This window comes from Protopterus annectens, chromosome 7.part0, assembly GCF_019279795.1.
Source record: "Protopterus annectens isolate FY-2018-M chromosome 7.part0, PAN1.0, whole genome shotgun sequence".
Lineage (NCBI taxonomy): Eukaryota > Metazoa > Chordata > Ceratodontiformes > Protopteridae > Protopterus > Protopterus annectens.
In genome coordinates, this window is record NC_056739.1 from 317235258 (window position 1) to 317260532 (window position 25275).

The following is a 25275-nucleotide window of genomic DNA, read 5'->3' on the forward strand; positions in this document are numbered from 1 at the left end:
CACTCTTCAGTCAATTCTGCCCTTCTTACAGAAGGACAACTGGATGTGCTCAATAGATCTTCAGGATGCATACTATCACATCAAAATTCACGGACGCTCCAGGAGATTTCTCCGCTTTCGGCTGGGGTCCAGTCATTTCCAGTTCAGAGCCCTGCCCTTTGGTCTCACTACAGCCCCCAAATGCATGGCAGTGGTCACGGCTCACCTGAGACGTCAAGGATTCCAGGTGTTTCCGTATCTCGACGACTGGCTCCTGTCAGCCACCACCAGGCATCAGCTTATACAAGCCAGGGATTACACAATAAACCTTTGTTCTCATTTGGGCATCTCGATCAACTTCGAAAAGTCATCCTTATCGCCCTGCCAGTCTATTACCTTCATAGGCGCAAACTTAAACACTGTTCGGATGTCAGCTACCCTTACAGATCAAAGAGTTTCAGACATTCAGAGTCATGTCAGGATCATTCTGGCCAACAAGAAAGTACAGGCCAGAATGGTTCTAAAGGTATTAGGTCTCATGGCTGCGGCCATTACTCTTCTTCTTCCCCTGGCTCGATTCTACATGCGCCTTCTTCAGTGGATGCTGTTCACACAATGGTCATACCAACAACTTCCAATGCGTCACCAGATTCTGGTGACACAGACATGCAAAGAGCATCTTGCTTGGTGGATCACATCTCCTCAGGTTCACCAAGGCAGGTACTTTGTACCCCCATCCCCGATAGCCACTGTCACCACGGATGCCTCCCTGATCGGGTGGGGGGGGTCATTATCAGGGCAGGATGGTTCATGGGACGTGGCAGCCGTTCGAGTACCATCTGCACATAAATGTCCTGGAGATGAGAGCAGTGCTTTTAACGTTGCAAGCCCTCAGCGACTTTCTTCCCGTGGGACAATTGCAGTCCACACAGACAACATGTCTGTAGTTTGGTATATCAACAAACAGGGCGGAACCAAGTCCTACCCCTTGTGTCGAAGCGCTCAGACTATGGCAATGGGCGATCTCCTCTCATCGGTTTCTGGTAGCAACGCATATCCCTGGGAAAACCAACATTGTAGCGGACAGATTGAGCAGAGCTCTTCTCATGCCTCACGAGTGGTCTCTCAAGCAATCTATAGCGGAAGAGATTTTTCTGGAATGGGGTCCCATGTTGCGATCTTTTGCTACTCCCCAAAACAGCAAATGTCCAGACTTCTTCTGCCTCTTCCCTCTATCAGGCCATCCCCCCAGAGACGCTCTGACCCAGGATTGGCCCCAGGGACTTCTTTATGCCTTGCCTCCATTTCCTCTGATCCCTCAGGTTATCCAGAAAGCTACCATTTTGAGAGCCAAATTGATTCTCATTGCCCCTTACTGGCCTCGACAAGTTTGGTTCCCGTTCCTCCACCATCACCTTTTGGTGCAGCCGTGGCATCTGGACCCAGTGCCAGATCTTCTGATTCACCAATCGGGTCAGCTGCACCGGTCAATCCCTTCTCTCAACCTCACAGCATGGTTGCTCCACTTCCTTCCTTAGCCAGGCTTCCTTTGATCTCTAACCCAGTTAGAGACATCATAGTAACCGCTAAAATCCTCTACCAGGAGGATTTATACAAGCAAATGGAAACGTTTCTCTTATTGGGCTAAGGCCAAGAATATTGATCCCTTTACTGCCCCTGTTCAGGCAGTCCTGAATTTCTTAGCAGAGATTTTTCATGCAGGCTCCTCTTCTTCCACAGTCAGAGTTCAATTGGCTGCTATTTCCAATTTTCATGTCGGGATAGCAGATCATAATATTATGTCCCATAGGCTCTGCAGGGCCTTCTTGAAAGGAATTTTCCTACTAAAGCCTCCAATCAGGAATCCTCCTCCTCAGTGGGATCTAAATTTAGTGCTGACATCTTTGATTCTTCCCCCCTTCGAGCCAGCTGCTTCTTGTTCCCTGAAATATCTTTCTTGGAAAACTTTATTCCTAGTGGCTATTACATCGGCCAGGAGGGTGTCTGAACTTCATGCTCTTTCGGTTCGACCCCCCTATTTGGTTTTTCACAAAGACAGAGTATCTTTGAGAACTAACCCAACCTTTTTGACTAAGGTCGCTTCAAAGAACAATTTGAATCAATCAATTGATCTTCCTGTATTTTTCCCTAACTATTCAGATAGAGCTGAACAAAAGCTACATTATCTTGATGTCCACCGTCAACTTAGATATTATTTGGACAGAACAAAAAAATTTAGAAATCTGATCAACTTTTTGTTTCCTATGCGGATAATAAAAAAGGCCTTCCTGTTTCTAAAGTGACTTTGTCTAGATGGCTTTCTTCGGTCATCTCTGAAATTTATCTGCTCAGGGGAAAACAGCTGTGCTCAAAACCTAAAGCACATTCAACTAGGAGTTAGCTACTTCTACAGCTTTTCAAGCTAGACTTCCTTTAGACACTATTTGTGCAGCGGCCACTTGGGCCACTCCTCACACTTTTGTTTCCCATTACAAATTGGACTTGGCCTCCAGGGACAGAGCCAGTTTTGGCTCTACAGTCCTCAAGAGTTTGTTCCATTGAGCCACCCAGGATAGAGGTGCTAGGGACGCGGTCCCATCAAGCAAGAATGAAGGCGAGATTGACAACTTAACATTAAGAAGTTATGTACCTACCATAACGTTCCATGTTAGTTGTCTTCTCTCCTTCCCCCTGGCCTGGACAGACCTTGTTATAAGAAACTGTTATGCTGAAGACCATTCAGACCTGGTCCTTCTTCCATCTGTAGTTTTCTTTCTTCCTTTGGGAAGTATTTTATGCTTGGTGCTATTGCCCTTTGTCATCAAACGAGATCTGGGTACTTACCGCCTTGCATCATGGGATATGGGGCTGCCTCGAGCTGGTAAAAGTGACTCTCGAGCTTAGCAAGTGCCGAGTCGGAGCCGAGGGATCGGCTCCGAACCCATCAAGCAAGAAAGAAGGCGAGAGAAGACAACTAACATGGAACGTTATGGTAGGTACATAACTTCTTATTATGCTTTTACCTGAGTGCAGTATGTATATGTATATTTATCTCTGTCTTTTTTGTTTTTATCAATTGGTACTGAGAATATTACCCAGATAGATTTACTAATGTAGTAGTTGCAATGTTTTTATTTGAGCGCAGTATGTATATTTGCATTATATTTATATGTATGTCTTTAATGTTTTTTCATGTTCTTTGATGTGTTTAATGACCATACGACTTTAAATTAATTAGTCATGTGCCTTTATTTGAATATATAAGAAGGTGGATTTTATTGCTGTGTATATAGACCTGAAGAAGCTGTGAGTGAAAGCGCTTGTGTTGCATTAAAGACAGTACTGGTTTTATCAAGTTGGAGACGTTTTTGTTTTTTATATTCTGGAGCATATTGTAGCCTGCCTCTACAGCGTTTTCTCTTGGACTGATAAAGAAGTTATGTACCTACCATAACGTTCCATGTTAGTTGTCTTCATCTCGCCTTCTTTCTTGCGTCCCACCCTCCATCCCCCTGTCCTACTGGACCGAGAGGAGTTCTTATTTCACTGGCTGGGTGTTCTCTGGTTTGTCTCCTCTACTGACTTGGAGAATATGTCAGGTATAGTCAACCTATTTGTTTTGGATTGTTTTTTCTCTTGCTGTGTCTGGAATTAGTTATTTCAAATGAGATCTGGGTAGCTATCACTAGGCATCATGGGATAAGGGGTAGCCTCGAGCCAGTAAACAGCTCTTGAGCTATTGAAGATGGCCGAGTCGGAGCAGAGGATTGGCTCCGATCCCTAACCAGCAAGAAAGAAGGCGAGATGAAGACAACTAACATGGAACGTTATGGTAGGTACTTAACTTCTTTTTCTTTCCTCAGATGTTCATCATCTTTTGACTTAATTACAGCGTTTGCACTCCACCTATAATTCCTTTCTGGTTTCTTTCTTTATTTTGTGTATCCCACTATTACAATATCATATTCAGATTTCCTTTCTCTGACAGTGCAGCTAGATTAAAGATTATTCACTCGTATTGTGGGAATTTGTGAACATTGTTTTCATTTAGTGATGCAAATCTACCTTTTAAATCTACATGCTGTTCTTCAACCCCTGTACTTTAAAGATTTCTCCATCGACCCCTCTTCTTTAAAGGATTCTCCACAGCCTTGGTGACTCTTGAAGAATGCACCCTAAGATTTTCTGTAACATTTTCCATTTTATCAAGTGAAATTGACTGTCTGTTTTTTTGCTCTAGCAGAGGAAAACAGAGCCTTTCCTATGTTATTTCACAATCTCCCATCTTGACCCCGCTTTTAAGTTTGTTGATGTGCTTTGATTTGTATAACACTGTTTTTAGAAGTTTACATAGTGGAGCATTATCTCCATTGGAAACAGAAGGCTACACTTTGAGTGAACTGCAGAAGGTAATGTTGAGAAAAGATGGGGGGTAAAGATAATACTTTTATTTCCCATTAAAATGTTTCATATGATTAATAATAAACATCAATGTGAAACAGAGAGAAAATGGGACATGTATGAGTTTACACATTGGGGAATAAAGAATGAAACACTGAATTTCTGGAAAGGCTAACCAGAAATACTACAAAGACAGAAGCAGAGTGATTAGGGATATACACATTGTAATTTAATTAGCAAAATTCAGAATATAGTAGCTTTCCTGATTTTGAACTGGTAGCATTAAAATAAAAATATTTTGAAGTTGGTCCGAAAGATACCAGGTCATTTGTAATACAGCTAATATAATAATGCTGTGGGCAGGATACTGTACAGAAACGCAATCATATTATTGCTCTCCAGTGCCCTGTAATGAATAAATAAATACCAGTTAGACATTTGTGAAGATCTGCCTTTTCTCAAGTTCATCTATTGTTTAGTGATGGTGTGCTGTTGATTTCATAATGCAGGCTTTCCTTCCTGCACTTCAGATGTTTTCTGTGTGGAGTCTGTATGTCCTCCCTGTGTTTGGGTGGGCTCCCTCTGGGTACTCTGGTTTCCTTCCATATTACAAAGGTATGCATCTGGAGCATTTCTCCCTTGGGCATTTGCCCTCTGCTGAAAATTGGCTTTCTTCCAAGTCTGACTTTCCTGATAAAAAAAATTTTAAATAAATAAAAAAGTTTACAAGGAGCTGAGAGCTTCAGGAGAAGAGAAGTTAAGCGCTGCATATTCCAAGACCATTTGCATTGTTAGCACAACAGGTAGTAGCTTGCGTTTTATGCAGAAGGCTGTGGGTTCTGATACTGTACTATGTTGCATTTTAAAGGGAGTAGATGCTACAGTCTTTTGAATGTCCTCCTTTGTAGGAGTTACCTAGTAACTATGAACCTGTTATCAGTTTGCCATCCATTTCCTGTTGCAATATTATTAGATTATCATTTTTTAATATAACATAGGCAATTTATTCTTCAAGGGCAACAGCCAATTTATTTTTAGATGAAACAATGAAATATGAGTTGTTTCCTAGCAGCAACCTCTTCATTAGTTAGATATCCCTTAAATGTGGAATTATTTAGATGACTTACTTCTGCAGACATTTTGCATATTTACTGATATTGGTGGATTATGAGAAGTTTGAGTGGCCTTTTATGGTTGACATTTTCTAAAATGGGTAGTTTTGTTTTGTCATTATTGGTTCATACATTTTGTTTCATTGGTTACTGTAAGACTTTTCAAATGTACAGATTTAAAACACATTCTAACAACTGGTGCTGTATTATACAAGGAATATAATTTAATACAATCAGGAAGGTGAATCAAGGAATGCATACATGTATGCATGGCCCTAAAAATGTGTTTGAAAACAGCCCAGAGGAAAGTGTGAAAGGCTGAAAAACATAGGCAAATGTTAAGCTTTACTCTTGTTACCAAAGCAATGGATGAAGGTAAAACAGCTCACGCCACATTACCTTGACCTGGCCAGCCTTTTGACACAATCCCGTACTCAGAAGTAGTACAAAATATGAGTAATGTAGGAACAAACACTTACATCACCAGCTGCATTGCCAACTTGGCTCAAAGGATGCAGGAGATAAAAACAGGGGAAGAGACCAGTCACCAGTGGAGTCCCCCAGGGTTCTGTGCTGAGACTTTTTCTGTTTGGCATATACATCTCAAAAGTAAAAGGAAATACCAAAGAGCTTTGGCCAGCTAAGTTTGAGATGACTGCAAGCTAGGTGAAGTTATTGAATCCCCAAATGACCTAACCATCATGCAGGAAGGTTTGTCCCAAATAATAACCGGTGTTAAAATCATGACAATGCCCTCTGAGAACTGATCCAGTTGTTTGGCATTTGGGAACTTGTGTGTACAGTGACCTAACGTTTGACCAACATGTGCCCAGAGTCATAAGAAAGCCTTTCTATATTGCACAGCTTATAAACAAATTGATTGTGACTAGATCTAGAGATGTATCTGTCCAGCCCCATGCAACAATTGGAATACCTTCAGAGATACCTTACTAAAAGCATACAAGTCCTAAACAATAGGTCTTGCATGGGCCACCTCAAAGATTTATTACTATACTCAGAGAGGTGACAAGTCAAATAGCATCAGAAATACTCAGTCCAGGTATCTAAACTGAATGTTGTGGAGAGATGGGTATATATCACAGATGGCTGCCCCTGTTCCGGAACAGACTATCCATAAAAATAAAGCAAAGCTCATCCATCCATATTCAAATGCAACGTGGATCTAAGGATAGGTAATAGAAAATGTACTCCAGGATTTCCCCTCATGCCAATAATGGATAGAGGCAGTTCCTAAATTCTGCACGCCTTACATGGCCCCCTCAAATTATCTATGGTATGATCACAGTTGTACTCACTAGGGCTAATATACAATTAGCAGCCATGGGGGCAGCTAAGACCAATCAGAAAATGTTAATTCAAGCACCAAAAGGGAATTAGCTAAGCTTAAAATGCCCTCCAAGTGAACCTATGTTGTGGTAGCAAATAGTTATAAAAAAATTACCCTTTTTAGTTCACTAAGTGCCCCAGTCACCCTCCGCCCGCCTCCCAAGTCTTTAACAGCTTCCTGTGCCTATGTGTAACATTCAGACTGCAAAAATGAAAAAAAGTACAGATGCCTAGCATTAAGGCTTCTACTGCTAAAAATCCTACCCCTTCTGATAAAGACTCCAGGGTGCTAGATAGATGGGGTAAGAAGTTTTACACTTCTGCAACCGTGGCGATTAGGGCTTTAAACTGCAAGTTTCATATGTTAAAGTATCAGCAACATGTTATGTTCTTAGAAGGCATGCTTGGCTTAAGGAACAAATCTTGCCAGACCATGTCAAAGCAAAATTACTAGATGCACCATTAAACCCAAGAACGCCTGTTTGGCAATAAAGCAGAAGAGGTCCTCAAAAAGATGGAGGAAAAAACTAAATCTATGCAAACTGTTAAAGATTTCCTACAGGTACAGCCACCTAGATTCAGTAGGCATTGGGCTTCTAAAAACTGGTCCTTTCCAGTCCCTCCCAGACCTTCTCAGTCCAAACCCAGGGGCAGCAGACCACCAAGATTACCGTCTCAGGGTATGCACAGATCTAAGCAATGGAGTGCTCCCACCGCTAAAACAGGGAGTTGTAAGCCACCGTCCTATGGTAAAATCACACAATGTCTTATCCCTAACCCTTCCAAGCCTTGCCCAAGTACTTGCACCCTTAGGAGGCAAACTTGCCCTGCATGCAAAAAACTGGGAATACATCACCCAGGACAGATGGGTCTTGAATATTGTATCCCAGGGATACAGATTCTACTTCCACTCACTGCCAACCCCAAGCAGATGTCCAGACCTCCCCCCAAACCAGTGGGCAGAGGCCCAAAAGCAACTACTTTTTCCTCTCAGTATCATGGCTATTCCACCTGTCGCAGCAGAGCAAAGGGGACAAGGTTTTTGCTCCAGACTGTTTCTGGTATCCAGCAAAGAAAACTCTTGGTGCCCTATCCCGGATCTATCTATTCTCAACACCTTCCTGGTGGTTCCAAGGTTCAAAATGCTTACTCTCCAACAGCTGCTTCGTATGCCAGCCAAGGACTCCTGGCTAGCCATCCTAGACTTAAAAGAAGCTTATCTGCACATCTTGCAGGAAATTTCTAGGTTTCAGAGCAGGCTGTATGCACCATCAGTTCTCTGCACCTCCCTTTGGCTTGTCTACTGCACCCAGGGTATTCACAAAATGCCTGGCTCCAGCCATTGCATGTTGCAGGCAGACAAAAATTCAAATTTTCCCATACTTAGATGATTGCCTGATTCAGGTGGACAGTCAGGAATTGCTACTACACCACCTGATATTTGTAAAGAGACTGCTAACTTCACTGGGGTACACCATCAACGAAAAGAAATCATATCTGGTACCCAGCCAACAGATTGTATTCCTGGGAGCAAGCTTGAGCACAACTTCGCAGATGGCATTCCTCACTCCAGAAAAACAAATTTATTTGACAAACTACTTCAGTCTACTGGCCACCAAAACCCAGCTATCTACAAAAAAAAGTACTGCAAGCCCTAGGGTTTATGGCCGCTTGCATTCTACTAATTCCATATGCAAGACTGCATATGAGGAAACTTCAGTGGTACTTAAAAAGTCTCTGGTGTCAACATTCTCAGGACCTGGAAACAATGATTCCTATCATTCCTTGCTTAAGGACGGAGTTCCTTTGGTGGGCAGAGGCCTGCTAACAAGGGACTCCCTTTCACTCATCCCCTGCCGCCCAAACCCTAACAACAGAAGCATCAGACTATGCATGGGGGGCTCACATGGCAGGACAATGCATTCAAGGCAAATGGAGCCCAAAGCAAATGCACCTGCATATCAATCAAAAAGAAATGTTAGCTGTACAGAATGCTCTGACAGTCTTTAAATGCCTTATTCTTCCAAGGCAACTATTGATAAAGACAGACAACACCACAGTTATGTGGTACATAAACAAGCAGGGGGGAACCCATTCCTACCCACTCTGCAGATTAGCCATGGCTCTGTAGAACACAGCCTTGAGCAGTCAAATGCACCTGCAAGCTCAATTAATGCCAGGCAAACTAAATTCACTGACAGATGACTTAAGCAGAAATCTAATGGACCCACACGAGTGAAAACTGGAACCCAAAATATTCAAGCTTCTGATCCTCAGGTGGGGGCATCAGAGGTGGACCTCTTTGCTTCCCCTCAGAACCATCAATTGAGCAAATATTGTACCAGAATTACCCACAGACAAGCATGGAAAGTGGATGCCCTGTCCTTCACATGGAAAAACCTCTCAATCTATGCCTTCCCCCCTCTGCTCCTCCTCTCGAAGGTTCTACTAAAGATCAAACAGGACAAGCCAAGGACAATCCTGATTGCACCGGACTGGCCACGCCAGCACTGGTACCCACTTTTACGAAGTCTGACAGTAGTGCCACCATGGCACCTGCCTCAGACCCCTTCCCTGCTGTCCCAGCAGGAGGGCCGGATTTTGCATCCTCGGCTACAGACCCTAAACCTAGCAGCCTGGCTCATCCACTGAATTCATCACCAGCAACCCTCAGTAAACAGGTGCTGGATGTCATCCTTGAGGCAAGGAGGCCTAGTACTAGAAAATCCTATTCGGAAATGTGGAAAAGATACTGTTCTTGGAGCCAGTCTCAGGGAATGGACACAACTGTGCCCAGCTTACCTCGTATACTAGATTACTTAACAGAAATGCTCCACAAAGGCCTATCCTTCTCTTCTATTAAAATTCATGCCTCTGCCATCTCAGATCATTATAATACTGACCCACCCCTTTTTCTCTCATCCTCTGGTCAAACAGTTCCTGAGAGGACCCAAAAATGTAACCCCCCCCCCGGAGAGCTCCCACTCCAGCCTGGGACCTTAACTTTGTATTGGAAAAGCTCACGCTTCCACCCTTTGAACCTGCTGCTACAGCAGAGTTAAAATTCCTCTCTTGGAAAACCGCTTTACTTCTAGCCATCACTTCAGCAAGAAGAGTGTCTGAATTGCAGGCCCTTATGGCCGTGGAGCCCTTCATTATCTTCCATGCGGACAGGGTTTCCCTCAGGACTAACCCATCATTTATGCCCAAGGTGGTATCTAGTGTGGCTTTAAACCAATCCATTCACTTGCCGACCTTTTTCCCTAATCCTCAGAATAAAGGGGAAAGAGTCCTGCACTCCCTGGACGTGCACAGGCAGCTTAGGTTCTGTCTGGACAGGACTAAACCTTTCAGAAAATCTGACCAGCTGCTAGTCTGCTTTGCTACAGGGGCAGAGGGCAAGACCATTTCAAAGCAAACCATTTCTAAATAGATAGCACACTGCATCCATTTCTGCTACAAACACCATGGGAAACCTACCCCACAGGGGATCAAAACACATTCCACTAGGGCTACAGGAACCTGTACAGCATTTCTCAGGGGAGTCCCTACCAGGGACATCCTGAAAGCTGCAACCTGGAGCTCTTTGCACACTTTCACCAAGCATTACCGCTTACCTATCTTATCTAAATCCAGAGCTGGATTTGCCACAGCCGTCCTACAGGGCCTGCTTGCCAGCCCTAATGCTTCTTGACTGCCTCCACCCATCCTCAGCTTTGGGAATCAACCCAACTGTGATGACTGCAACAGTGAAACACGAAGAAAATAGTACAGTTGTGTACACTTACCATAAATGTAGAAGTTCGAGTGTATTCACTGTTGCAGTCCTGGTTAACCTCCCTCCAGCCCCCTGACTTCTCTGTACTTCTACCTATCCTTTTTGTTTGGCCATATCTTATATCATTGGTATTTGCTTTTTGCTGGGGAGGGGGGGTTCCACACCACTTAATTGCTTCCTATTTTGGGGACTCCTGACATCTGGGGCAAGAAAAACTGATGTAATAGCGTCGGCTGCATGTTTTATAAACCTGACGTCATGGAAGAAGTGACAGCATCCGATGCAGAAATCCCAAGACTCTGGTATTCAGGCCGATTGAGGGCTACCTGCAGGCAGTTAACCCAAATGTGATGACTGCAACAGTGAATACACTTGAACGTCTACATTTATGGTAAGTGTACACAACTGTACTTTCTGCAGAGTGGATCCCATACTGGCTGCTAGTTAAATCTGTAATGATCTCTAAATTTTACATTCTAGTTTACTTAGCCCTACATGACATGGGTCCCCTTTATCTGAAAGAGCTCCTGTTTCCATATGGTCTTTAAAAAGTATTGCATTCCTAATCCTTGAGGTCATTGGTTATTCCAAAACTAAGTTTGGAAAACTCCAGTGTTTCTGCTTTTGTCATTGGGTACCAGACCTTTGAAATCCCCCCCCCCCCCCCATTGAGTCCCTGACAACCAGATTTAAGGGTTTGCTTAAAACCTATCTTTTTGAATTACCAGTAGAACGTGTTCTCTAACTCTGAACTCGGAGATTTTATATTTCACAGACACTGCTGTTTGACTGCAGTATTTTTTAATTTTATATTTTTATATTGGAGCGGTACTTATTTTAAGTACTCAAATTTAAAATTAGATATCTAAATGAAAAAATGGTGGTGGTTGTTTCCTTGGATTTTATAGATGCAGCCTCATTTGAGGATGGCTGTAGTCAGTTAAATTAACAAGGGCAGACATACCTTATATCAGTAATAGGGATATTATAGGTTCATGGGTGTTTACTAGGCTAATGACCACAAGGGCCTTTTTAACCTAGCCGTTCATCCCAAATCTCTGACAAGTTCGGATACCCTTGATAAGTTTAAGTATGGGCCTGGGAGATGAACCATTTGCAGGTTACCTGTGTCAATTAGAGACATAGGCACCAAACCAGGGATGAATTTCCAGTTTCCCATCCAACTGTCCAGGTTGTACTTTAATTGGATTAGGGAGGAAATCTGCTTCATATGTATGGAGAGCCTGTTCCATAGACGTGGTAGTCACTCACCTCTCTCTCCAGCAGGTCTTATTTTATCACAGGCAAGGTTTATGAGTAATTCTGGTGCTGTTTGCTTTGTGGATATGCAGGAGATCCATCAGAGTGGGGTCTGACAATGCCCTTTATGCCAGGCATAGATCTCCCCTCACAAGCCTGTAGGAGACAATACAGGGATAGGGCCTTGAGACCTGATTTACCTACCAATAGCTGTAGGTTGTTGCATATATGTGCTTCTTTGTCTCTTTTAACACTGCATTTACATTTTTTGCTCTCTTTAATGGTTTTAGCTATTAAGTTTGGTTGCTGATTTGATTTCTTGATCGTTAAGGTACAATTAAGGTAAATACTGGTCATATCTGTATTAAACTCTCAAGTACTATATGAAGCTTTGTGACATAAACAGGGATTCAGTGCTGTTGACTTTTGGGTTAGCTTCTCACCAGCAAGCATCTAGAGAGAGATTTGAGTACTATTAAAATAAAGATTGATATGTAAGGACCAGTATGAGAGATTTTTTTAACATAGTGTTGTACTTGTCATGCAGTCCAACCCTTGAGGCTGTGCTGAAGGGTTGTTTATCTTTGCCGTGCTTCCATAAGCCATAGGTGACAACTACTAGTCTTGGAATTGCTCAACAAGTGCACTAAACCATTACGATTGTAGATTACTGAGTAGTCACTTCTGTTTTTCCTGATCACCATATGGACCCTTTTGTCCTGGAGTGATAGCCCCACAAACCATTTATCCCCTGGGGTAAGCATCATATAAAATTTAGAACGGGAGTCCTATTCATAGGGATTAGATTTTACTTGCCAAGCCCTACCCATAGCATCCAAGGTGGTTGGCATGCAATAAGCCTTTGAGATGTACTGCTATGCCTCCCCAACATGTAATCAATTGTCCCACCCCTCTTGCAGGCAGCATCCTCAGTGCAATTCCCAGGTTCCACCTGAGATTCATCCACAAAGAACTTGCCCAGACACACACTCCCCAGCTGTGTCTTCTCACTGAGGAAAGGTGAGCAGGCTAAGCAATCCCACATGCCAATTCCAGGAGTTGCAAGTTCAGTTTAGGGTGATGGGATCATAGTTCTTTATCCCTGTATGCCAACTGAGCTGGCTGTGAGGGGCATCTTTTCAGGATGTTCATAAGCCAGAAAGCTGCCTCCTTAGTTATTAGTTTGCACAACTTAGCATGCACACATTCCTGTGATGAATCCAAGTGTAGTGCAGTGCATACAGTGGTCACAGTTACACACACACTGTAGGCCATACTGCTTGGATCAGTTTGATAGACTGCCCAGTCTTAAGTGTGACTATCACTTTCCTGGCAGGGAAAGAGAACTGCTCTAGGATTCCTGCTCCTTCCTAGCCATTTGATAACCTGGCTACATTTTCCAAGTCTAGTTGGCAGGTATATTTTGTATATTCTAAGACGCATAACTGCAAGTCCCAAAATCCTTTTTATGCCGAGACTTCTAACTGCATGTCCCAGAACTAAATATACAAAAAAGGGATTGCATCAATACCAAGTCCAAGATCACTGTATAATGACTTATTCCTCCTTTTTGAAGATACAATGGTCTCAAGATTTAATTACATATAAGTCGCAAGGGTGCCGCCTGCAGATACCAGATAAAAAATAGCAAGGTTCAACATAATCTATTCTTATGCATTTATGCTGTTTGCGTGTTTTGTTTTTTTTTTTTTTTATGCTGGAACTTGAAATTACAATAAATAGCTCGGTTACAAGTCATTTACAGTCACCAACCATCTATGTTGCTGCACTAGTGATTTTATTCTTGTTTTGTTTGACCAGGTGGTGTTGTATGCTTCAAGCTTAATGCTGTGTTGAATCCACTGACATCTGGAAACCAGCAAATGATTTGTAATTCCACTTCCCAAAACACCAAGTTTGTAATCTTCTGTCTTTATCCTTTCATCTATCGGCCCCCTTCCAACACACACTCACCCCTGTACTAGTTGTGTCTTTTGGAGTGTTTGAGTAGATCTCTAAAGCTATACAGTTGTCTCACCAAAGCTGTGCTCTTAATGTAGTCTGTTTTATTTTTGCAGCATGTACGGTGGGGAACTCTTCAGCAGGATTCAAGACCGAGGAGACCAAGCATTCACTGAGCGAGGTAAGTAAAATAAGTAGGTGATGAAGATTTAGTGAGCATGTTTTAAATATGTAATTTTCAAAATTATTGACTTTTTGTAGCAGTTCGTTTATGTTGCCGCTTTTTTTTTTCCAACTTAGTTGCAGGGCTTTAAAATAAAAGCAACAAGGCTTTTTTTTTTATTTTGCACTTTTGTTTGTTCATGACATTTTATCATCACCACATGTGCTATACCTCTCAACCTCTTAACTCAAGAAATCTGGACAAAGCCTAAAATAATGGGGGGGGGGAGATAAAGGCCCAAAAATAGGGACAGATTTAAATGTTGCTTTTATAAACTTAAAAAAAAAAAACTGCTAGAATAAAAGGATTTGTGTTGGCATGCATTATATGAAGGGTATAAAGCAGAAATTCAAATATATGTCATTATTTCATCATTATTTAGTGACTTCAGTCCTTCCTGATTAGCCAGAAAAAACACAGATTTTATGAGGACCAGACTAAATATTTGAGGGAAAAATCTGGACGTTAAGCGAAAATCTGTACAATTTATAGGTAATATCAATAGTAAAGTATCTGTGATTGCTAGGGAAAAGAGAATGAGCATTTAGTCCAAATGTTTGCTTGTAGTGCAGACTCTGTAACTTGGATAATTCAGTAGTACTGAAAGCAGTTTTTTAGGCAGTAACATTGAATGTACCTTTTCTCAAGCTGTGATCTGAAATTTGTAGTATAATGCATAGAAGGGCTTTTCCTAATGCATCACATTTTTTCCATCAGTAGGTGATTTTTTTTTAACAAGATAAAAAATAGTGTAAAGTATATTTCATGTTTAAGTGGTACATGTGAAATATTGTTTCTTTCTCTCTAGGTTTAATGTATAGAAGATCTACATCTGTTAGAATGTAGATCCCATGTAGATATAGCTTTGGAGACCAATTCCTGAGGTGGGAGCTCCCAGAATGGTTTAACATTGTTTTGGCTATAATTGCAGTTCTATGAGCAATTTTCACACTTAACAGGTGATGTTAAGTTGTCTATCTCGCCTTCATTCTTGCTGGATGGTGGTTCGGGCCAGGCCGGCTCCACACCCGGCTCTAAAACTCGAGAGAATTGCCCGAGGCGGCCCGAGGCCCCCTATCCCACTAGGCGAGAGATGCTGTACATCTCGCTTGTCACAGCTTCGAGGTTGGTTGGTTATTCTACCTGTTCCTGGTAAGTTTTTCATAAAAGCTAAAAAAGTTACTCTTGTTTCCCTTTTTTTTAATTATTAGTTTAATTAGTAGTGTAGTTTATTAATTTCTGTCCCGATCTGTTCTTCTCCCCGTTTCTTGTCAAAAAGAACTTTTAGTCTTCCCCTTGTTGGCCTTAGCCTTCCCTTCCCTAGGGAGTGTTTTTGTAGTTTATTTTTACTGTACTTTTACTTTTTTTTTTTTATTTTTTTTAGTAATTTTTTTTTGACAGGGTAACTGGTGGTGTGTGTGTGTTGTTGTGTTGTTTGTTCAGCTCAAGAAGGGAAGGTTATCTTCAAGAAACAAAGGTCTCGTGCGGTCAGAAGATGTCTGCTCTGGGGTTCACACTTCTTTTGTGCTCCGTCTCTGTCTGTTTTTTTTCCTTTGCACCTGCCTGCTGCCTGTGCTGTCGCCTCAGCAGCCCAGGGGGCAGGAAGAAAAAAAAAAAAACAGCTCATAGGCTTGGGGAAGTTGAATTCTGTCTGTGTCTTGTCTGTCTCTTGAGCCCCAGGCCTCAGGTGTTGTCTCTCCTTCTGAGCCTCCGGCTGCCAGACGTCAGGTTGCCACAGTTTGGCTCCGGCTGGGCCGATAAGACGGAGCCGAGGTTATTTTCTCACTCCTTCCGGAGCCGAATGCGGTTATCCGAGCCGAGAAAGACGATCGTGTCACCTTCTCGGCTCCGACAAGATCTTGGTCAGGGTCTCCTTCTCTGTCTAGGTCACCTTCTCTTGGCTCTGTTCATTCGGCTCCAGGTTCTCCCCCCCTGCTGTCTAGGCGGACGAGTCTCATCATCAGTCTGGGGGGGTGAGGGTTGGTGAGGACCTCAGAGCCCCAGGCACAGAGTCGGTGCTCTACTCAAGTCCTAATCAGTCGGGTGCCCGACCCGTGAGCTCAAGTCTTCCTCCTTCGGGAACCGACTCTCTCCCACCCGAGCGACTCTCTTGAGCGCCCGCCGGAGTCTTTCCATGGAGGAGGCGAAGCGCGTCGCTCCGCGGTCTTCCATGGAGGGTATCGGGAGACATTCCCCTTCCTCCCCCTCGGGATCGGGGCGGACTTCCTTCGACTCTCCCTCTCGGCAGGCCAGCACACTGTCGGTGTCCCCCCTCCTCTTAGCGGTCGGAGCGGCTGCTCTGGCACGAGGGTCGACATCGACCCTGTCGGCCGCGGAGAGTGCCTGAGCCTGCTAGCGGTGCTGGGCGGGGCCTGGAGGTGTCCCCCCCTGGCAGGGGTCCACAGTTCCGGAGTGTGTTTTCTCTGGCTCTACTCCACAGTCGTCTCTCCCTCCCTCTCTATTTCACTCCCGTCCGAGGCCAAGTCCCTCTTGGCCTCAGAGCGGAGAGCCAACTCCTCAGGAGCCCTGCCCATCCTTCTCCCTGAGCCTCTCACCTCGCTTCTCGAAGAGCCCCAGAAGAGTTCCCCTGAAGAGAAGCTGAGGCCGAATCTTCCTGACTTCCCTGACAGATCTTGACAGATCTGAAAGATTCTGATGATTCCCTTCGTCCCCTTCTTCCCTGAGATTTTTGGCTGCTTTGGCCTTAAACAGAGGGAACCCTACCCAGGTTCGAATTTCATGCCTCAACCTGTTGTTCTTGGCTCTTGGTGTATACCCTGATTCAGTGATCTTTCTCACTTCCCCCTCCAGGTGTTCCATCACAGTCCATAGACAAGGAATTTTTATCAAAGTCGGGCTCCTCCCAGATCAGTTGGCAGTACTCCAGCTCACAAAGAAAAGGAATTTTTATCAAAAAGGAACTGTTATCAAAAATAACAAGGAATCTAGGGATGGTGATAGAAACCGCCACACCTTTGTTCAGCAAGGCGAGTGTTACTCCTCCGACTCGCTGAATTACACCCTAACAAGATGGATTACTCAGCGGATGATCAGCTGAATTGGAGTGTTACTGTTAGAATTCATTTACCGGATTTCAAGAAAATCAAAGCGCAGCCAAAATCTAAGAACAGCTTCCAACTCCTCCAGAAGACTCCAGCTGCGCAGCTGGCTAATGAACACGAGCCTGGAACGCTTAATTCTCTACTCTCCTCCTTACGCGGTCTTGCAATTCTTATGGAAATGGAACAGGGTAGCCTTACGTAAGCTGCCTTTTGATGGACTACGGGGATTGGTGCGGCTTCAAGCGCCCTGATTTCAAGACGCTCTTTGATGAAGACCCTTTTTTGGATTACAAGTGAAAACTTCCCTGCTCTAGGTGAACCTCGGAGGGCAAAAGGGGAAAGAAACCCCCGTTTGTCCAATTTCAAGGCGTTGCCTTCTTTACTTCGCCGGCCCCGAAGGCCAAAGAGGGGGGAAGAACAATGGTTGACCAACAGAGCCAAGGGGAAAGATACTGAACCAGGTCGGTAATGAAACGGGGCGCCAAGGGGCACAACAATGGTAGACGCCGCCGCCAGAGGCAGAGGGGTCCGCGGGCAGTCGGGGGAAGATTGTCTTCCTTTCAGAAGCCTGCCTATCCAGGGCTGACGAGTTGATGGCACCGCCCATCTTCGGAGGCAGTCGGGGAAGATTCCGACTGTACCCAGAAGCCTGGCTATCCTTTTCCACGTATGTACTTCAGGGATATTATTCCCCCTCTTCTTCAAAACCCCTTTCAAAACTCAAGAGTTAAACATTCCCAAATTTAGCCAGTTTTCTCTGTTCACTGGTTTTGCACCTCTGCGGAGTTGTGTACACACACACACACACACACACACATATATATATATATATATATATATATATATATATATATAATATGTATATATAATATGTATAAAATAAAGGGATGATGCAGTGAGATACTTGCATCTAAACCACTTAGTACAAGAATTCTGGTCAAAAACAAAAATAATGGTGGGGACAAAAGCCCCAAGTCAAGGATATATTTTTCAGGATTGCTCTTATAAATTTAGAAAGAGGTTAAAATAATTGCTTATAAATTTAGAAGGTAGCTCAAATAACAATTTTTTTTTGTATTTGCATGCATTTTTCTGAAGGATATGGAAGCCTAAAACTCAGATGTTTGTTATTATTTAGTGACCTCAATCCTCAATGATTTGCTTCAGAACCACATTTTAGGAAAAACAGACCAAAAATATGAGGCAAAAATCTGTATATTTCTGTGAAATTCTGGACAGTGGAGAGGTATAGTTGGATGAACTCTGCAGGATGGGGGTGCAGGGTGACCTTCCTTTGGGGAGAAAAATGTGTATGATTTTACCTGAACTTTCCACATGTGTATTCTCGGAGTTTGCCTCAGGCTGTATGTATGTTGGCTATTTAACTTCAGATTTGCATAGTTGATCTGTAATGCACAGCCACTATTTTTGCATTAGTTCTTGGTCGTTTCATTGCCATTAAAATATCATACATCTCCACTGGTGTTTAGCTTGTACCATATAGCTTGGTAGTTCCATTGAAGCAGAATAGACTTACATTATGACTTAATTTGTAGTATATAGTATGAAAGATGTAACTGGCATACAATCTGTATTTCTCTCTGTCTGTTTTGTTGACCAGCATAGTTTGACTGGGCTGTAGTAACCCTTTTTCAGCAGAAGCCCATGGAGGAAAGCTACAGTTGCAAAATAAGCAGTTTTATAAAACAGAAAAATGTGCTAAAATGTGCAATATAAACATACAGTAACTGAAAGGCAGCTATATTAGAGAAAATCTACAGCCACTAAAATATAAAATCATCACATATTTGTACTTGGCAAATTGACATACATTTTGAGGTCTAAAATGTAATTTAGAATTTTACATTATTGGGCAGGAGAAATATGAGAGAGGAAGGGAAAGGTAAGAGTAGAAAGCCAAGAGGAGTTGAGGAATATGTAAGTATATTTAACTGGTATCAACACCACCGTAACAGGTTACAAGCAAGCAAAATCTGAGGGTAATGCTACTCAATGCTAGAAGTCTAAACCTCAAAATGCACTCACTCGAGGCACTCCTTAAAATGGTGAACATTGACATCTGTGCAGTGACAGAGACCTGGTTCAAATCTCCAGAGAGCACCCCTGTATTACCAGGCTATAATTCATACCACAACTTTCGGCCACCAAACCCGGACCGAAACACTAAGGGTGGAGGCGTGTCCATATTCATTAAGGATAATCCACACCTCCAAGCTAGTTGCTCAACATAATGCATCCGAGATTATCCAAGTTCTACTAACTCTGGGCAAAACCACAATCCAGATTGTACCATGCCCCAGGATTCCCACTCCTCTTTTCTTGATAAACTGGAAAATATTAAGGTACAACCCAACACTCTAATAATGGGTGATTTCAACTACCCTACCATTAACTGGGAAAACTACTCTTGTACCAACTCTTTGCTCAACGTTTTCTGCTAATCATTAATTCCAATGCCTTGGATCAACTTATCCACACCCCCACCAGGGGCAGCAATATCCTAGACCTGGTCATCACCAACATGGGTGACCGGTGTTCCACACCAGAGGTCAGCTCCTCGTTGGTCAGACCTGACCACAAGCTAATCACCCTAGACATCCACATCCCGCTCCCACTCCCCATTAGGAAAACAGCTGTAAAACATTTCTCCAAAGCCAACTTCACGCTTCTTAAGACAGAAGTGGCAAACTTCATGACACCCATGCAGATGGACAATAGAGGTACGACTGCTGAATCCTATACAAATGCACTTTATAAGCACTTACACAAGTGCATGGATCGTGCTGTCCCTAACAGAACCAAGATGCTATCCTGCAAAAAAAGGAAGCCAATCTGATGGTTTTCTGTCATAAACAAACTCTACAACAGAAGAAAGAAACTGTTGCAAAAAAGAGTAAAGTCCCACAATTGGAGGAACTCCCTGGTCAGCCTCAGTAAGAAGCTGAGATCCCTCAAAATCCTCCAAAGCTAGTTATGAAAACAAAATTGCCAATGATTCAAAAGACAACCACAAAGCTTTCTATAGCTATGTCAAGAATCTCAATGGCAGCACTCAGATCTGCTCTGAGTTACAGCACAATGACACAAAATATACAGAACCAACTGATATTGCCAACATCCTGGCAGATAGGTTCAGTGCTAACTTTACCTCCTCTCATCCCCTAAAGGGCCCATCTTTATACCGGAAGAATACAAAGTTCCTGTAATCACGGCTGCACAGGTAAAAACTTCACTCTCCAAAGCCAAGAACACAGCATCCTTGGGACCTGACAACATCCCAGGCTGCCTTCTACATGAACTACAGAATGAACTGGCACCCCACCTAAGTACCATGTTCAATCATAACCTCACCTCAGGCTTTGTGCCCATTGAATGGCACACCGCGACAGCTATCCCACTCCACAAAGTGGGGACCACAACAGACCCAAGGAACTATCGTCCCATTAGCCTGACGAGCCTGGTCTGCAAGGCCATGGAACGTATCATCATGGAACTCATAAACAAAGACATTGGAGATCTCCAAACTCTGGACCCCACACAGTTTGGGTTTGTAAAAGGCAGATCATGTCTCCAAAACCTGATGGACTTCTTTGAAGTAGTCACCAAAGCCATGGATGAGGGTAAGGTGGTTCACACAGCCTATCTAGATCTCGCCAAGGCATTCAACACCATCCCCCACTCTGGAATTATAGATAAACTCACTAAACTAGGTGTAAATCCCTATGTCACAAGATGGGTTGCCAACTGGCTTACTGACATAACCCACACTGTGAAAGTAGCAGACTCCAAATCAGACTTCAGACCAGTGCAAGTGGAGTACCACAGGGTTCAGTCCCGGGTTCTCTCCTGTTAGCCTGTACTTCAGAGAAGTAGATAACCAAACACAGAAGGTCTTTGGCTAACTAAATTCGCAGATGACTGCAAACCAGGAGCCATAATCGAAACTCCTAACGATGTGGACATCCTACAAAAGGGCCTCACTGAGACAGATGCTTGGTGTCAAAGACATGGTCTCAAGCTCATTGCCAAAAAGTGCATTGTCATCCCCTTTGGTAAAAACTCTGTACCCATGAACTACCGCATAGGCGGTAGTCTACTTAACACCGAAAGTGTGATGAGACCTTGGGACACAGGTAGAAAGTAGTCACTCCGTTGATAATCACATCGCCACAGTGGTCAGGAAATCCTTCTACGTGGCACACCATCAGAAAAGGTTTCTCATCCAGAAAAAAAGAGGTCATTGTTCCCCTCTACTCATCACTCATTAGACCCATTATAGAGTACAACGCCCCTTTTTGTATGTACCTCACAAGACATCTACAACAACTGGAAAGGCTGCAAAAATACCTCAAAGAGGATTACTGACCTCAACCAGATACCTTACGCAGACCGTCTCAGAAAACTCCAGCTTTACTCCGTCGCATATTGCTTACTCGGAGGCGATCGCTGCCTAACATACAAAGCTATGTCAAACCCAGAGCTGTTGGACATGCTCCACTTAAAGAAATCCCAATCCCACTGAGCTACACACTCTAGGGACTTAAACCTTGTCACCACAATAAACAGAACATGCTGGAGGGATAGATTCCTGTCCCAGAGACTTCCCATACTCTGGAACAGACTACCTATCTATGTCAAACAGAGCTCCCCATTAGCAGTCTTCAAGAAAAATTTGATGATTGGATGGGTAATAAGAAATTCACCCCGGGAATCACTTTTGTGGTTCTGCTTGACAGGGGCACAGGAAAATAATTTTCTTGGTTGGCGAAAGCCAGGGTACCTTTTTGGCTAGGCTTGGATAGGCCCTAGGGCCAATAGCCTAGTACCTACCTATGAACCTGTAAGTAAGTCGTAGTAAAGATGAGGTAGATATATAAGGTAGTGAGTATGAGTTAAATGTTGGTGGAAATCTATAGAATAGCTACTTAATAAATTAACTGGAAGTTGGCAGACAGTAGTAAGGCTGCAAATGGGACAGATATAAATGGTAATGTCCTTGGCAGTTAACAGTTGAACCTACTGTGTGTAAGTCAGTGTTTAACATTGTCCCTTGAGAATTGAATGCAGCCCAACCCTGTGCTACTGTCACATTATTACATTTATTTGTTTGTTTACGGGGGGTAGTACACTGATCACAATAGACCATTTCCAGGCAAAGCCCGAGTGAAGAAATTCATAAAAAATAAAAGAGCACAAATTCACAGATTAATCACAGAAGGTAGAGAATCCCTTAAGATGCATAATAGCATGGACAGTTGAAACATTATGTGAATATTAACAGAGCAGAAAAACAAATGAGAATTAATTTTAGTAGTAAATATGAGAAGGATGCAGCATAGGGTAACAGAGGGTAAAATATAAGTGATGCAGGTGAGAGGGAGTTAGGTTGCTTACAATAGAAAAGCACTTGGAGTTTTTTTTAATGGAAGTGTCATTTGAGGTGTGCTCTGAATGTGGAAGAGAGGAGACTTATTTTAGGTGAAGGGGAGGGATTTCCAGAGTTTGGGTGCAACAAGAGAGAAGGAATGGTCCGTGCAGTGCACTTTGATTTGGGGTGTATGGAATGAGGGAGTTAATTAGGAGACGTTGCAGAGGTTGTAGGGGATGGTCTTATTATGGAGTTTGGCTGAAAGAGTTGGGAAGGCACTTGAATAAAGTAGTCTTAAAAGAAGAAAGCCTAGTAGTAGCTCAGTTCTGTAGGACACTGGTAGCCTTTTGGCTTTTGAGAGGGTGATGCAGTGGTGTTCTGGGGGTGGAGGGAGTGAATGTGTTCACTCTTAACGTTTGGGCCTTCCCCCAAACTCTGTCTTCCTGGGAACCATACCTCTCAACTGTCCATATTTTTGCGTCATATTTTTGCTCTGTTCCTCTCAAAGTTTGTGATTTTCTGGCAAATCATTGGGCTGATCTGAGGATTGAAGTCACCAGATAATAACATATGTTTGAGTTTCAGGCTTCATATCCTCCAGAAAATATATGTTAACACAGACCCTGTTACTCTAGCAACTTTCTAAGCTTATTAGAACAATATTTAAAATCTGTCCCTATTTTTGGGCCTTTGTCCCCCCCCATTTTGTTAGGCTTTCTCCAGATTTCTTGCACTAAGAGGTTGAGAGGTATGCAGGAACCTAGAGCTGGAATGGGTAGTTATGTCCCTCACCACACCAACACCTCAAAGCATGGTCACTTATCTCCTCTGTCTTTATGCCTTCTTATTAGTCAGCTTATAACTCCCTGGTTCTCGGGTCATGAGCCCTGGGAAATTACACTGGTTCTGCAATGTTTTCTACCAAGACTGACCCTGGACTAAGAAGAGAGGTAGGAAAGACCCAAAGAATGACATGAGTAGATATCAAATTTATACTAAGAACACAGACAATTTATGGCAGTGTGGCATCTGCCTGGCTGAAAAGGAAGCATGCTTAGACCTCAGTCTAAGGGAATGGTCCTAGAAGTTATGATCACAACAGTGGCCACCCTTGACCATCTTCTTTTGTAAGTTTGTTATACAAGTCTACTTTCTGCTAAATTCCAAGTAGGCCATTTCCCCTTGTATCCCCTCATCATCTTCCCGTGACTCATTATCAAGAATGTTCTGAGAGGTTTTACTTTAACTTTGTGAACCATGCAGCCTTGAGTCCTGGTGAAAGTACTAGATCTTCCTTCTATTTATCTTTGTTTCAGTAAAGATTGCTTGTATTTCCTTAAAAAATGACATGCAACTTGTCGCTCATCCCTCTCTAATATAGATGACAAGCAGGCATGGTATTTCATTTAGATGCTTTAATATATAGAATTAAATCAGGATGGATAACAGCATCATAAAATAACGAACAAACTAGTTACATACATACATGCTTACATCTCAACAGCTTACAACAAAATGGCAGTCTAGCTTGCACATGCTCAGTGTTTTATACACTTGTGCAAGCCCTTGGATAGCTTCTTAAAGGTACATACACAGGCATTGATCTGCACTGATTTACACAGTCTCCCTCTCATTCTGTTTTCTCTGACATTTAACAGAGCTGCTAGTGATTTTTATTTTTCAGTTCCAATTAGAAGACAGTGGAAAATGTCCATGTCTTCACTGCTTTTAAACAGGGTTAGTTTTGCTTTATGCCAGTCTCTACATTCAGACTTTACAAGTAATGCTGCACAGTGCAGTATGGAAGCTTACTGGTTGAGTTTCTGTCATATAGCTTTGTAGCTGAAGGTACATTCCTGACTTTTGGTTACTGTTTGATTTTGCTTTTCTCCCTATGTCAGCATATTTTATCTATTGGCATTCTGTTTTCTTTCTTTCTCACAGATAAATGTGGTAATCTATTAGCTAGATTGTTGTGTCTTTTTGCATTTACTCTTGTCATTGTCTGGGCCTTAACTGAAAACTATTCAAGGAAGACACTTAACCTGTTAATACGTGGCCACAGTTATGACTTTATTTGGTAACAAGTTATGTCTTTCTCAGATTTTATTCAACCTTGATTCAGACTACAAAGTAGCTTTCCCTGTTAACATGTAGTCTACCATCGTCATGACATGGGAGTTCAAAACAATTTGCTTATGATGATAGTTGATCATTAGTGAGGGGGAAAACAGAGGACCCTTGCCATAGAAATAGTGATTTTATGGTGAAAGTGGCTGAATTAATCAAGACTCAAGAGGCAGAAAAAAAAAAAAGCTGAGTTGTGCATTTAGAATTTGCCTTGGTGGAGTGTTACAATGTATAGTATTCTTAAATGTATTTAACAGCCCCTTTATGCAATGTGTTATAAATGAACAGCAAGTTATGATATAATTTAACATAATTGAGTAAATATTCTGGTTTCTCGTTTCTTTCCTGCAGAGGCATCTAAAATAATGAAAAATATAGGAGAAGCAATCCAGTATTTGCATTCAATTAACATAGCACACAGGGATGTCAAGGTGAGTGATTTTATGGGTCTCTTCTTTTTCACAGGTTTGTTTTTTATACCCGATACTTTTTTTCTAGATGTTGTTTTTCATCTTATTTCAGCAGTATTCATTTTCAAAATTCTAGAGAAAGCAATAATGAGGAAGAAAGATGCTATGTCAGTTTACTGTGAGGTGTTTTGCACATGATTCTGTTCTGTAATTTAATCTTTT

At 42.7% G+C, this 25275-nt stretch overlaps 1 protein-coding gene across 1 annotated transcript in view; it reads left to right on the top strand.

The window, feature by feature from the left end:
- The window catches only part of MAPKAPK2 (MAPK activated protein kinase 2), a 630583-nt gene that overhangs the window by 515382 nt on the left and 89926 nt on the right, over window positions 1-25275 (top strand). Inside the window, exons 3-4 of the mRNA XM_044076864.1 lie at window positions 13956-14020; window positions 24995-25074. Of these exons, the coding sequence (XP_043932799.1) occupies window positions 13956-14020; window positions 24995-25074 (145 nt within the window). The remainder of the gene's footprint in view (window positions 1-13955; window positions 14021-24994; window positions 25075-25275) is intronic.